General features: G+C 46.3%; 1 protein-coding gene across 2 annotated transcripts in view; it reads right to left on the bottom strand.

The window, feature by feature from the left end:
• LOC104305256 (transitional endoplasmic reticulum ATPase) overlaps nucleotides 1–14,110 on the bottom strand; it is a 63,295-nt gene that overhangs the window by 6,858 nt on the left and 42,327 nt on the right. For both annotated transcript variants that reach the window (XM_054177732.1, XM_054177733.1), the window contains 3 exons: nucleotides 1,989–2,101; nucleotides 733–897; nucleotides 500–622 (listed from right to left, as the gene is read on the bottom strand). In XM_054177732.1, the coding sequence (XP_054033707.1) occupies nucleotides 500–622; nucleotides 733–897; nucleotides 1,989–2,101 (401 nt within the window). The remainder of the gene's footprint in view (nucleotides 1–499; nucleotides 623–732; nucleotides 898–1,988; nucleotides 2,102–14,110) is intronic.

The raw sequence follows: 14,110 nt of genomic DNA, 5'->3' as shown, positions 1-14,110 counted from the left end.
CAAATCCAAATCACCCTAACACAGGCAGGCACCAGAAGTTTCCACAGACCATTCATGACTTTGTTCCAGCCTCTCCTTTCATAGAAAGCTTCACAACTACTTCTCACCTGTCCCTATGCTAATGGAAAGCCCTTCAGAGGCTCTCTATATGAGAATCTTCATCCACTTTTTGTCATATAAAGCCACCACATAACAAGATTTTTAGCAGTGGTAACACTGCTGGTCTCCACTTAAAAGAGAAGCAGGACTGCTGCTGTTTCTGCATGTGGCAAATCACACACCAAAGATGTCACTGTAGACTCAGGTAAAGAAAGCCTGATGCTGCTTCTGAGCACCTTCCTCCCCCTATCTTCACACTAAGATGGAATAGCATGGTATTTTCAGTCCATTACAAGAAAATATCATTAAAATTCTGCATAGGAATGTGAAGAGGTTCTAGATTTTATTATTATAATTATTTTTAAAACTGACTAGGCAAAAAACTGTTGGAGACCCTTACCTGTACAAGTTCCTGAAGTTCTCTCTTTACATCTTCTAGACCACCAATATCTTCCCAGGTAACTTGTGGCACCTCCACCACAGTCTCACGGAGAGCAGAAGGGTTGCTCTGGCTCAGAGCCCACTATTATTAGAAGAAACAGCATTATGTGAGTTCCAACATGTTATGTTCACATGCTTCAGATGAGCAATTGGACATTGCACCCAAAAGAAAGAGGGGCACTCTTGCTTTACCCTGAAGTCATCCATGGTCACAGCCAGTGAGTTCATGACTTCAGCATCAATGGTTTCATCTTCTAGGTCTATGAGATCCATCTTCTTTCTGATAGCTTGAAGAGCAGCTTCTGAGCAAAGAGCAGCCAAGTCAGCACCAACATGGCCATGGGTCTCATTTGCCACCTGAAAGCAGAGCATTGATAGTGACTCATAAGGATACAAGCAAGCGCTCTACAAGGGCTCTGGTCATTCACTCAGAGGTGCAACAAAACTCTGGAAGACAGTGTTCTGATGCAAATTCAAAACAAGTGCTATCACATATTTAACAGGCAAAGATGCTGCTGCTCCATCTCCTACTTGAGATCAAAGCTGCAACTGAAATTCAGATGGTGGTGGTGTGGTTTAAGAGCTACCAGGTGGGCAGGTGGAAACCCAAACCCCCTAGGTGGGTAGAAATCTGACCCCTAGGTGGAATCTGACTCTGTGGGGAGTCACCGTAACCCTGGGGGTGTCACCAGATCAGGTTATTCCCTCCCATTTTCCTGCCTCTATTTAAGGGGCAGGAACTTCCAGCTAGCTCTCTCTGGCCCTTTACCTTCCTGCCTGCGAGCTGCTGACCATGTGAGTCAGGCCTGCCACGTGGTCCTGGCCTACCTCCACTTGTCGGGGCCTACATCCAGAGAATCCATTGCCATCTGTGATTTGGTTCTGTATATATCAGTATTTATCCCTTTCCCCTATATCCCTGTACATCGTTTTTCTCTGAATACCTTTTATTTTTTGTAAAAAATACTTTTTTAACATATAATTTCTGTTAAAGTCTTTTGTTCACCCCTTCTACTTCCCCTGACTACCTTTTCCCTAGAGGGGCAGTGGGAAGGGGAAGAGGGGGGTAACCTACTTTCTGTCTGTGGGTTTGAGCCTTGGAAACCCAAATGGCGACAGGTGTGAAGAAGGATAACCCTGAGGACTTCATTCAGGACAGAGATTACAGTAACCATCCAGTATAATCAGAACGTTAATCCAGCTCTTTGAACACTGTTTCAAGCTTGCTTTATTTTTAAAGACAATACCACAGCAAACAAACCTAGGAGGACAGTGGCAGGGCACTTCCAGACTGAACTGATAGAAGTTCATTTCGCTTAGCCATGCCATTCTTCACTAGTGAGGATTTTTGGTCACTGGTAAACTAGTTTGTAGGAATCCCAGAGGTCACACATTTCATGTTATCCTAAGTGATCATAGACAAGCTTTCCTAATAGCATGTTACTCACCTGTTCCAGATCCACATCATCAGCTAGTTTCATATTTTTTGTGTGGATCTGCAGGATCTCCAGGCGCCCAGTGGCATCTGGGATACCAATATCTACCTCTCTGTCAAAACGACCTGGGGAATACAAAACATACATTGAGCTGCTGATTCTGTGAACGGAAGGAGATGCAGTTGCTGCCGTCCTCCAACAGAGGAACGTGATGAGGAGCCACAAACACAAACAATTTCAGAAAACACCAGAACTTTGAGTTTCTCTGCAGCATCTATCAGCAGAGTAGCAGAATCAGATCAGAGGAGTAAAGGGTTTAGCCATTTAGGAAACATGAGACGATTGTATTAACAAGAGTTCAAGATTATATAAACACAGGGAATTCCTGTTTTTTTCCAAGCCTCATTTATAGGAAAAGATGTTTCCCCTAACCAACACATAAGACATTTTTGTTTGTTGCTACCTTTGTTACCTCAGCACAGGAGTCCACAAATACTGGAAATTATTTTTTTGGAACTTTCATAGCAGTACCCAAGTGGTGAAAAACATGAATTGCCCCAATATCTAGGGAGGCAAGAAATTTATGTATTACTGCAATATTAACTAAGGTACATACACCTATGATTTTCCTCTAGCCATAGCTACACGTTTAAGAGTCCATTTTTTTCCTGCAAACTTGGCCTTGTCAACTGGTCATACATCAGACATTGATTCACACTGCAAAGTTTCAAGAACCTAAATATCAGAAACTATCAGACTTCTCATCAATAAAAGAGAAATGGGACAATTCAGAGCCTTCTGCAACCTGAGGCATGAACACTGACAACTAGTAACTGCACTGATTTCTGAAAAGGAGAAATTGGAAGAATGATTTGCATCGGAAAGAGAGAGCCAGGAGAAGTTAGAGGCATCAGTGGCTCTTGAAAGAGAGAGCCGGACAAAGTTACACAATGTTGACTTCTGAAAAAGAGAAATTGGAAGTATTATTATCTTCCAAATGAGTCAGAGGAAGTTAGAGGCATCAGTGGCTTTCGAGAGGGAGAGTCAGGAGAAATTAGAAGCATCACTGGCATCTGAGAAGTACAAATTAGGGGAGTTACTGGCTTTTGAAAGAGCGAGCTAGAAAAAGTTAATAACAGTGCTGGTTTCTGAAAGAGGGAAAATGGAAGCTAGAGTAGAGAGCCTCACTGCTGAAACCCATGCCTTAAATAGGGAGAACAGGGAACTTAAAACACTACTGGACTCAGATGAAAAGCCAGAAAAGAAAATCACAGATCTTTTACAGGACAGGACAGGAGAAGACAGGACAGGATAGCATTAATCAGGTTGGAAGAGCACTTTGAGATCATCAAGTCCAACCCATCATCCAACACCACCTAATCAACTAAACCATGGCACCAAGCACCCCATCCAGTCTCTTCCTAAACACCTCCAGTGATGGTGACTCCACCACCTCCTCGGGCAGCCCATTCCAATGGGCAATCACTCTATCTGTGAAGAACTTCTTCCTAACATCCAGCCTAAACTTCCCCTGGCACAGCCTGAGACTGTGTCCTCTTGTTCTGGTGCTGGTTGCCTGGGAGAAGAGACCAGCCCCCACCTGGCTACAACCTCCCTTCAGGTAGTTGTAGAGAGCAATAAGGTCTCCCCTCAGCCTCCTCTTCTCCAGGCTAAGCAACCCCAGCTCCCTCAGCCTCTCCTCATAGGGCTTGTGCTCCAAACCCCTCAACAGGGGACAGTGTCAAAGGCCTTGCTGATGTCCAGGTAGACTACATCCACAGCCTTCCCCACATCCACCAGGCGGGTCACCTCATGATAGGAGGAGATCAGGTTGGAGAGGCAGGACCTGCCCTTCCTAAGTCCATGTTGGCTGGACCTGCTCCCTTGGCCATCCTTCAGGTGCGCAATGATTGCCCTCAAGATGATCTGCTCCATCATTTTCCCTGGCACTGAGGTCAGGCTGACAGGCCTGTAGTTTCCAGGTTCCTCCATCCGACTCTTCTTGTGGATGGGCACCACACTGGCCAGTTTCCAGTCATCTGGGACCTCTCCGGTGAGCCAGGACTGGTGGAAAATGATGGAGAGAGGCTTGGCCAGCTCATCTGGCAGCTCTCTCAGCACCCTAGGATGGATCCCATCTGGTCCCATGGACTTGTGAGTATCCAAGTGGCTCATCAAGTCCCAAACTAATTCCTCGTGGATTTCTGGGGCAATACACTGCTCCCTGACCCCATCACCCAGCTCAGGAGGCCACTTGTCCTGAATTCCTCCTGCCTTACTGTTGAAGATGGAGGCAAAGAAGGTATTTAGAACCTCAGCTTTTTCCTCATCAGACCGCCTGCTGTGCTGTTCAGCATTGCTGTGTGTTGAAAGGTATCTGAACTGTTTTCCCAGATTTATACAGGTTTTTTTTGTTTATTGAAAGTTTTGGTCCAAAAGTTTCCAGTTGCCCAGTTCTCTTCCATTTATTTTTATCTCGTGTCCCAAGCCATTTTTTAGTCTGCACAGCAGTCTCTGCATCCTGAGGGACATCTACTCAATTTCAGTGACAGCTTATGTAGCCAAAGTCTGGATGTAATTTCTTATCAAAAGGCCTTATCAAAAGCCCACATTTCATGTGCAGGGGGGTATGATTTACATTCATAGAATTGTAGACTGATCTGGGTTGGAAGGGACCTCTGAAGGTTATCGAGTCCAACCCCCTCTGCAGTAAGCAGGGTCATCCTCAACTAGATCAGGTTGCTCAGAGCCCTGTTGATCCTCACTTTGAATATCTCCAGGGATGGCTTGCAGCCCAGAAGGCTGTTTGCATCATTGGCACACTACTTTGAGAGAGGAGTCAGATGCCCACCCAAGGGAAGTTACAACAGTCTTCTGCTGTTGTGGCTGGCTAATGTACAGCTTCCAATAACTCCTCAGTAATCAATTGGTCCAAGCTCATATTTCTTTCATAAAGTGAATTATTTTCTCTATTAGATTTTGAAGCAAATCACTTAATCTGCTTTTCTTCCTTTTCCTTGCTGCTTCATGTGCCCCATTTTGTCAAGGCAGATTCATTATTTGTTATATTTCTTGTGGCATAGTGGGCTAAAGCTGCAGTGACTCCTGTATTATGGAAAGGTACTTATGTCCTAAAAAGACATAGCTCAAAGCACTAGCTCATTATTTCTACTGGTTTGCTGAGTTTAACTAATAGGCCTTGACAGGCTAAACTCTTGCAACTCTTCCTGTCAGGGAAGCTGTGGCATTGTTCTTTAATTCTCCTGTTTATTTGGGATTTGACACTGAATAGACGTGAACTTTTGTTTCAGTCGCAGGGGTTGGATGTGATTTCAGATGAGTCTGACTAATTCTTTTAAGTAAAACATCTTGCAATCAGCAACATTTCACTGATCACCTCTTTTCATAGATAGCTTCATAGCTATTTTCATTTGAGGCTAGTAAAGTAGTAGGTCCAGGGATCAGTGCTGGGCTCTGTGCTCTTTAACATCTTTATTGATGATCTGGATGAGGGCATTGAGTCCATCATTGGTAAATTTGCCGACGACACCAAGCTGGGGGCAGGAGTTGATCTGCTGGAGGGTAGAGAGGCTCTGCAGAGGGACCTCGACAGGCTGGGCAGATGGGCAGAGTCCAACGGCATGAGATTTAACACATCCAAGTGCCGGGTTCTGCACATTGGCCACAACAACCCCATGCAGAGCTACAAGCTGGGGTCAGAGTGGCTGGAGAGCGGCCAGGTAGAGAGGGACCTGGGGGTGCTGGTCGATGATAGGCTGAACATGAGCCTGCAGTGTGCCCAGGCAGCCAAGAGGGCCAATGGCATCCTGGCCTATATCAGGAACAGTGTGGCCAGCAGGAGCAGGGAGGTCATTCTGCCCCTGTACACTGCACTGGTTAGGCCGCACCTTGAGTATTGTGTCCAGTTCTGGGCTTCTCAGTTTAGGAAGGATGTTGACTTGCTGGAACGAGTCCAGAGAAGGGCAATGAAGTTGGTGAGGGGTTTGGAACACAAGCCCTACGAGGAGAGGCTGAGGGAGCTGGGGTTGCTTAGCCTGAAGAGGAGGAGACTCAGGGGTGACCTTATTGCTCTCCACAGCTACCTGAAGGGAGGTTGTAGCCAGGTGGGGGCTGGTCTCTTCTCCCAGGCAGCCAGTACCAGAACAAGAGGACACAGTCTCAGGCTGTGCCAGGGGAGGTTTAGCTTGGCTATTAGGAAGAAGTTCTATACAGAGAGAGTGATTGCCCATTGGAATGGGCTGCCCGGGGAGGTGGTGGAGTCACCATCATTGGAGGTGTTCAGGAGGAGACTTGATGGGGTGCTTGGTGCCATGGTTTAGTTGTTTAGGTGGGTTGGATTGGTTGATGGGTTGGACGCGATGATCTTGAAGGTCTCTTCCAACCTGTTCTGTTCTGTTCTATTCTATTCTGTTCTATTCTATGACAGAAAACATTCTGCTTTGAACTGAAACTGGTGCCTAGGAATAATATTCTCCTTTGTCTTACAAACAAATGTAGTTTCTAAAAGACAAGGCAACAAAGAAACCTGTAGAAAATGGAGAACAAAATAGAGGGGTGGCTGGAAAGGAGGAAGCAATATCACACGGAGTCATTAATTTCTGTTTCCTTTGCCAGTTCCAAAGTGGATGACTTGTCAACTGCTATTCTGAAGCAGAAGAACAGACCCAATCGGTTAATTGTTGATGAAGCCATCAATGAAGATAACAGTGTTGTGTCATTGTCCCAGGTGTGTCATCTATAAAAGCAAGGCATTTAATCTGGTAATATGCAAGCTATTACTGTGTATTAAACTGAAATGTAGCTTTGCAACATGAATTGAAGTATTTGTGTCAGAAGCTGCAGCAGTTACAAGTGGGGGGCATGGATTATTTTGTTTTCTAACAGTCATCCATGATAAAATATATTTTGGTTCTCAATTTCTACTGGTGACAGTGGGAGTTCATCTGTCCCGTAAGGGGAAAAGAATCCTTGCACATGAGTTGGCTGGGTTCATTGACAAGGCTTTAAATTAGTTTTAAAAGGAGATGGGGATGTAGCTGGCCTTGCCACCAAGAACCCTGGATGTAATAGCCCAACAATGTGTTGCCATCTTAGATAATGAGAAGGTCTACCCACCCTCAAGTTGGAAAACTATGTACTCAGCTCCCTCCCTGAAATGTTTATACACCAATGCATGCAGCATGGGCTATAAACAGGAGGAGCTGGAGGTCATTGTGCTACAGAGAAACTATGATATAGCAGCCATCATGGAAACCTGGTGGGATGACTCCCACAACTGGAGTGCTGCAATTGATGGGTACCAACTTTTCAGAAGGAATAGGATAGGAAAAAGAGGTGGTGGAGTGGCCCTCTGTATTAGGGAAACATATGAAACCATGCAAATTAATGAAGGTGATGATAGGGTTGAGTCCTTATGGGTAAGAATCAGAAGTAAGGCCAGCAAGAGTGATATCATGGTGGGAATCTGTAATAAACCACCCAACCGGGATGAAGAGGTAGATGAATTTTTTTATAAGCAGTTGAGAGAGGTTGCACAATTGCTACCTCTTGTTCTTGTGGGAGACTTCAACTTTCTGGATGTCTGCTGGGAATACAATACAGCAGAGAGAGAACAGTCCTGGAGGTTCCTGGAGTGTGTGGAGGATAATTTCCTGACACAACTGGTGAGGGAGCCAACCAGGGAAGGTGCCCTTCTGGACCTGCTTCTTGTGAACAGGGAAGAACTTGTGGGAGAAGTAAAGGTTGGAGAGTGTTTAGGGCTCAGTGATCATGAGATGATTGAGTTCTCTATCCTTGGGGAAACAAGGAGAGGGGGTAGCAAAACTGCCACCTTGAACTTCCAGAGAGCAAACTTTGGCCTGTTCAGGAGACTGACTGACAAAGTCCCTTGAGAGGCCACCCTGAATGATATAGGAGTCCAGGAAGGCTGGACATACTTCAAGAGGGAAGTCTTAAAGGCACACGAGCAGGCTGCCCCTGTGCTGAAAAACGAGTTGGCGGGGAAGGCGTCCAGCCTGGCTGAATAGGGACCTTTGGTTGGACCTCAAGAACAAAAGGAGAGTCTATGGCCTTTGGAAGAGGGGACAGGTCTCTCATGAGGACTATAAAGATGTAGTGAAGCTATGCAGGGAGAAAATTAGGAGAACCAAAGCACAGCTAGAGCTCAACCTAGCTACAGCCGTTAAGGATAATAAAAAATGTTTCTATAAATTCATTAACAACAAAAGGAGGACTGGGGAAAATCTCCATCCTTTAATAGATGCAGAGGGAAACATAGTGACTAAGGATGAGGAGAAGGCTGAGGTGCTCAATGCCTACTTTGCCTCGGTCTTTAGCGCTGTAACCAGCAGTTCCCTGGACACCCAGCCTCATGAACCAGGAGTCAGGAAGGGGAATCAGAATTAGGTCATCACATTAAATGAAGAAGTGGTCAGTGATCCGCTATGCCACTTAGACGCACACAAGTCTATGGGGCTGGATGGGCTACACCCGAGGGTGCTGAAGGAGTTGGCAGATGTGCTCACCAAGCCACTTTCCATTATTTACCTGAAGTCCTGGCTAACTGGTGAGGTCCCAATGGACCGGAGAGTAGCAAATGCAACACCTATCTACAAGAAAGGAAGAAGACCTGTCAGTCTGACTTTGGTACCAGGGAAGGTTACGGAACAGATCATCTCGAGCACCGTTACACGACATATAGAGAACAACCAGGGGATCAGGCCCAGTCAGCATGGGTTTATGAAGGGCAGGTCCTGCCTGACCAACCTGTTCACTTTCTATGACAAGATGACCCGACTGTTGGATGAGGGAAAGGCTGTGGATATTGTCTACCTAGACTTTTGAAAAGCCTTTGACATTGTTTCCCACAGGATTCTTGTGGACAAACTGGCTGCTCATGGCTTGGATGAGCACATACTCTGCTGGATAAATTGCTGGCTGGCTGAAGAGGCCCAAAGAGTGGTGGCCAATGGAGTTAAATCCAGCTGGTGGCCGGTCACAAGTGGTGTTCCTCAGGTCTCAATGTTGGGACCACGTTTGTTTAACATCTTTATTGATGACCTTGAGGAAGACAGAGTGTGTCATCAATAAGCCCACAGATGACACCAAGTTAGGTGGGAGTGTTGATCTTCATGAGGGTAGGGAAGCTCTACAGGGGGACTTGGATAGATTGGATCAATGGGCCAATGTTAATGGGATGAGCTTCAACAAGGTTAAACGCCAGGTCCTGTACTTGTCACAACAACCCCAAGCAATGCTACAGGCTTGGGGAAGTGTGGGTGGAAAGATGCCTGGAAGAAAGGGACCTGGGGGTTCTAATTGACAAGTAACTGAATATGAGCAAGCAGTGTGTCCAGGCAGCCAAGAAAGCCAATAGCATCTTGTCTTGTATTAGAAATGCTGTGTCCAGCAGGAGTAGGGAGGTGATTGTCTCCTTGTACTCAGCTCTGGTGAGGCCACACCTCGCATATTGTGTGCAGTTTTGGGCACCTCAATACAGGAGAGATGTGGAGGTGCTGGAGCGAGTGCAGAGGAGGGCAACAAAGCTGGTGAAAGGCTTGGAGAATAAATCTTATGAAGAATGACTGAAGGACCTGGGGCTGTTTAGTTTGAAAAAGAGGAGGCTGAGGGGAGACCTCATCACTCTCTACAACTACCTGAAAGGACAGTGTGGAAAAGCTGGTGCTGGTCTCTTCTCACAGGTAATTAGTGATAGAACAAGAGGCAACAGCCTCAAGCTGCGACTGGGTAGGTTTAGACTGGAAATTAGGAAAAAGTTTTTCACGGTACAAGTGGTCAGGCATTAGAATGAGCTGCCCAGGCAGGTGGTTGAGTCACCAACCCTGGATGTATTTAAAGGTCATTTAGATGTGGTGCTTGGGGATATGGTTTAGGGGTGAACTTTGTAGAGTAGGGTTATCAGTTGGACTTGGTGATCCTGAGGGTCTTTTCGAACCTGAATGTTTCTGTGATTCTGTGAGAAGATCCTCTTGTTATTAAAACTACCAGTTTCTCAGATCTCAACATGCCTGTGCAAAAAGCAGCCTGCATAAAAGCGACGTTTGAGAGAACTCATTTAAGGTCTCTGAAGTCAACTCTTATTGACCCTGCATGGTTAACTCCCTTTATCTGTGGCCAACCAAACATCATCCTTAAAATATATGTAGCTAACCCACAGGACAGCAGACAAACTGCCCATGCTATGAATGCTGCTGTGGCTCAAGCGCAGCCTCTACAGCAGTCAGTATACATATGTATTGGGTTTGGCTGAGATGTAGTTAATTCTCCTCAGAGCATCTTTCTAGTGCTGCATCTGAGTGGTAACACACCAGTGTTTTGGCTACTGCCGAACGAGCACCCAGGCTGTGCTTTTCCAACATTTCCCCACCCCAAGAGTATGTTAAAGGGTGGGCGAGATCTTGGGAGAGGACACAGCTGGGCCAGCTGACCCAAACTGGTCAAAGGGGTATTCCATGCCATATGATGTCAGCTCAGATACAAGAACTAAGACAAAGAAGGAAGTGGGGGATATTTGTCCATGGCATCTGTCCTCCAGAGAAACCGCTACCCTGCTTCCCAGGAGTGACCGACCACCATCTGCTGATGGGAAGTAGAGAATAACATCTCTTGTTGCTTTTGCTTCTGCTTAGCATTATTAAAATTCTTCTACCTTGTAACCGTCCTTTTGCTATATTTTCCCCTCTCCCCTGTCCATCTAAGAAGGGGAGTAATAGAGCAGCTTTGGTGGGCATTTGGACCCCAGCCAGGGCTAAACCACCACAGTCCTTTTTGGTGTGTTGGCCGGGAAATATAACATAACTGCAGCTTTGCTTTAAGCCTGCTTTAGTTAAGATACAAACTCCTCTACTGGTCAAGGAGCTTGCTAACAGCATTAATTTGTTTTGGAATATTTCCTTTGTTTGGGAACATGCCTAGACAGATAAAGGCTGTGTGTTTTTCACTAGTGTTGGAAGCCCTGTTGTTCTGAGGGAGCGATGTTGTGGGGTTACTACCTCTTTCTCCCCACTTGAGATGGATACAGAGAGTTTTATTATAAAGGCCCCTAAGGTTCTCATTCATCCCTGTGTGAGCTCTTTAATACTCTAATCAGTATCACCGGCATTTTATGGGTTTTGTGGAACTTGGTGCCATCATGGCATGAAAGGAGACAGCTTTTGTGTGAAGAAATACTGAAATGTGCCCTGAGGCAGCTGGTCCCTGGGTGGCAGGGTGTGTGGAAGGATTTGGGCAGATTCCTAGGATGGTTATCTGATGGACTGAATTTAGGGAGTAGAACCTCAAGCAATGCTCAGCTGACAGAAGGAAATGTTTTAGCTCTTGTGGGTCATAAAACCTGGGACCAAACTGCAGCTGTGTAGAGAGAAAAAAGCATTTAGCTGATTACCAATGATCATTGTGACTCAGGGAAGCCACACAATGACCTGAGAATAAGAGCTGGTAAACATTGCAATAGTCTTTTGTCTTCTGTCTGAACTTAGATAAGAGATGTGTGATCGTTTGTCTAACACCTGTCTGAGCCTTGCCAAGGGATGTGTTCCCTGGCATTTTCTTGGGAACCAATCATGAATCTGTAACTGTCACAGGGACATATCTAATAACCACTGACAAGTTGCTTTTGATTATGTTAGCCTATATAAAGAAAAGACTTTGTACAACGAAGTAGACACTTTGCTTGCATCAAGCTTTGTCCCATCTCTCAATCGCGGTAGTTATCACCTCCTATAACCTAGGACTTTACCCCAAAAGAGGCAAGTAATCCTGGTAAATTAACTCACCACCTGATAGAAGGATGCCTTGCCTACCCCAATGAAAACCAGCAACTTCTATCATGGTATTGGGGCCTGGCCTGTGCTTACTGAGCCACAGTTCAGTACTCTAAGAGAACTGTGGCTGAGGCAGACACCCAACTGTCACCTGAGGATACCATGGTTGAGATGGGGACCCAAACAGCAACCAGACTTATTGCCCCTGTAGTGAAGAAGGGGGGGGGGGGGAAGTGGACAAGAAGGTCAACAGGTCCCTACCATTGATTACTAAGGGACCAAAGGGCTGGTACATCAACTGGGAGATCAGAGGGAGGGAGTGAAATCAGGCAGGAAGCAGAGACTACCCAGTTCCTGACCTCAGCAGATCTTGCAGATCTTAGATGCAGAAGGATTACAGCCTCCAGCCAGGAGAGCGGATTGCTGCTTGGCTGCTCCACTGCTGGGATAATGGGGGCTGATAGTCAACTGCTAGAAGGGAAAGAGGCCTAACAACTGGGACCCATTGCCAGAAACTGAGGGATTGAGAAAGGAATTGGAAAAGAAACAGGTATTTGCAACCTCTGGAGAAGTCTCCTGTGAAGTGTGAGGGCAAGGTACACATGCAAGGAAGACCTTGTGAATTTTCCAGAGAAGTGGAACACTGCAGATGAAGGCATGCAGTGCTTGAGAGAATTAGCGGTGTTGGAAGTTATCTACAATGACCTAGACAATCAGTGTCCCCACAGATCCAGAGGATGTCCCATGCACATGGGCCATGTGGAGAGAGGTGATTCAGGGTACAGCAGTGTCATACTCTAACAACTTAGCAATAATGTATTATTTGGATTTGGACACACAGTCTGTGGAGGTAGTGTCAGCTTGGCTTCAGAATTTTGAGGATAATCTCTGTACCACCTCATCCCCATGAACCAGTGCCTCATCTATCAGGAGTACCCCAAGAAACCAGTCCTCTCCTGCCCCAGTCAGAGGGAAGGGGAACCCCAGACACACACCAAATGGAGCACTCTTCTTTCCTGCGTGACCAGGGGGAAGACATGAGGAAGTGGTATGGTGAACATACTTCTAAACTGGAAGCTCACATACACGAACTGAGAGGGAAGATGGTAGTTAGGAAGGGATCACCTAAAAGGCAGTCATGGTAGCTGCTGTAGAGAGTCAAGAAGGTAATTAATGCTCTTCCAGGCAGAGAAGAACTGAGGTTACATCCCTTGATCCTGATGAAGGGACCTCTGCTCTGGCACTACCCAGATCAGACAGTGAATACTCTGATGAAGACCAGGAGTAGAGGGTCCCTGCCTTTGGCCAGGAGGAGGAAAGGGATAACAGGGACTGTGTGGATTCGATGGCCTGGCACATCAAAGCCACAGAAGTATAAGGCATTGATAGACACAGGTGCACAATGTACATTGATACCATCAGGGCATAAAGGTGCTGGATCCATCTGGATTTCTGGAGTGACAGGAGGCTTCCAAGAATTGTCTGCACTAGAAGCTGACATAAGCCTAACAGGGAACAAGTGGGAAAACCATCCCATTGTGACTGGCCCAGAGGCCCCTTGTATTCTTGGCATAGATTACCTCAAGAGAGGGTACTTCAAGGACCCAAAGGGCTATCAACGAGCTTTTGGTGTGGCCATGGTGAATACAGAGAAGATCAGACAGCTGTCTACCTTGCCCAGCCTTTCAGAAGATCCCTTCATTGTGGGATTGCTGCAGGTTGAAGAACAACAAGTGCCAATTGCTACCAGGAGGGTGCACTGGTGGCAATATTGCACAAACAAAGACTCTTTGGCTCCTATCCATGAGCTGATTCACCAGCTGGAGATCCAGGGAGTGACCAGCAAGACACACTCACCTTTTAATAGTCCCATCTGGCCAGTGCAGAAATCTGACAGAGGGTGGAGATTAACAGTGGACTATTGTGGCATGAATGAAGTGACGCCGCCACTGAATGGTGCTGTCCCAAACATACTGGAGCTCCAGTATGAGCTGGAGTCTAAGGCAGCCAAGTGGTACACTACAGTTGACATCACAAATGCATTCTTCTCAATTCCTTTGGCAGCAAAGTGCAGGCCACAGTTTGCATTCACAGAATCAACCAGGTGGGAAGAGACCTCCAAGATCATCAAGTCCAACTGATCACCCAGCCCTATCTAATGAACTAGACCATGGCACTAAGTGCCTCATCCAGTCTTAAACGCCTCCAGGGATGGGTGTGTGCACAATACACCTGGAATCAACAGTCCCAAGGGTGGAAGCATAGCTCCACCATTTGTCACAGACTAATCCAGATGGCACTGGAAAAGGGTGATGTCCCTGAACATCTACA

This window comes from Dryobates pubescens, chromosome W (assembly GCF_014839835.1).
Source record: "Dryobates pubescens isolate bDryPub1 chromosome W, bDryPub1.pri, whole genome shotgun sequence".
NCBI classification, from domain to species: Eukaryota; Metazoa; Chordata; class Aves; order Piciformes; family Picidae; genus Dryobates; species Dryobates pubescens.
This window is presented reverse-complemented; position numbering and strand designations above follow the sequence as displayed.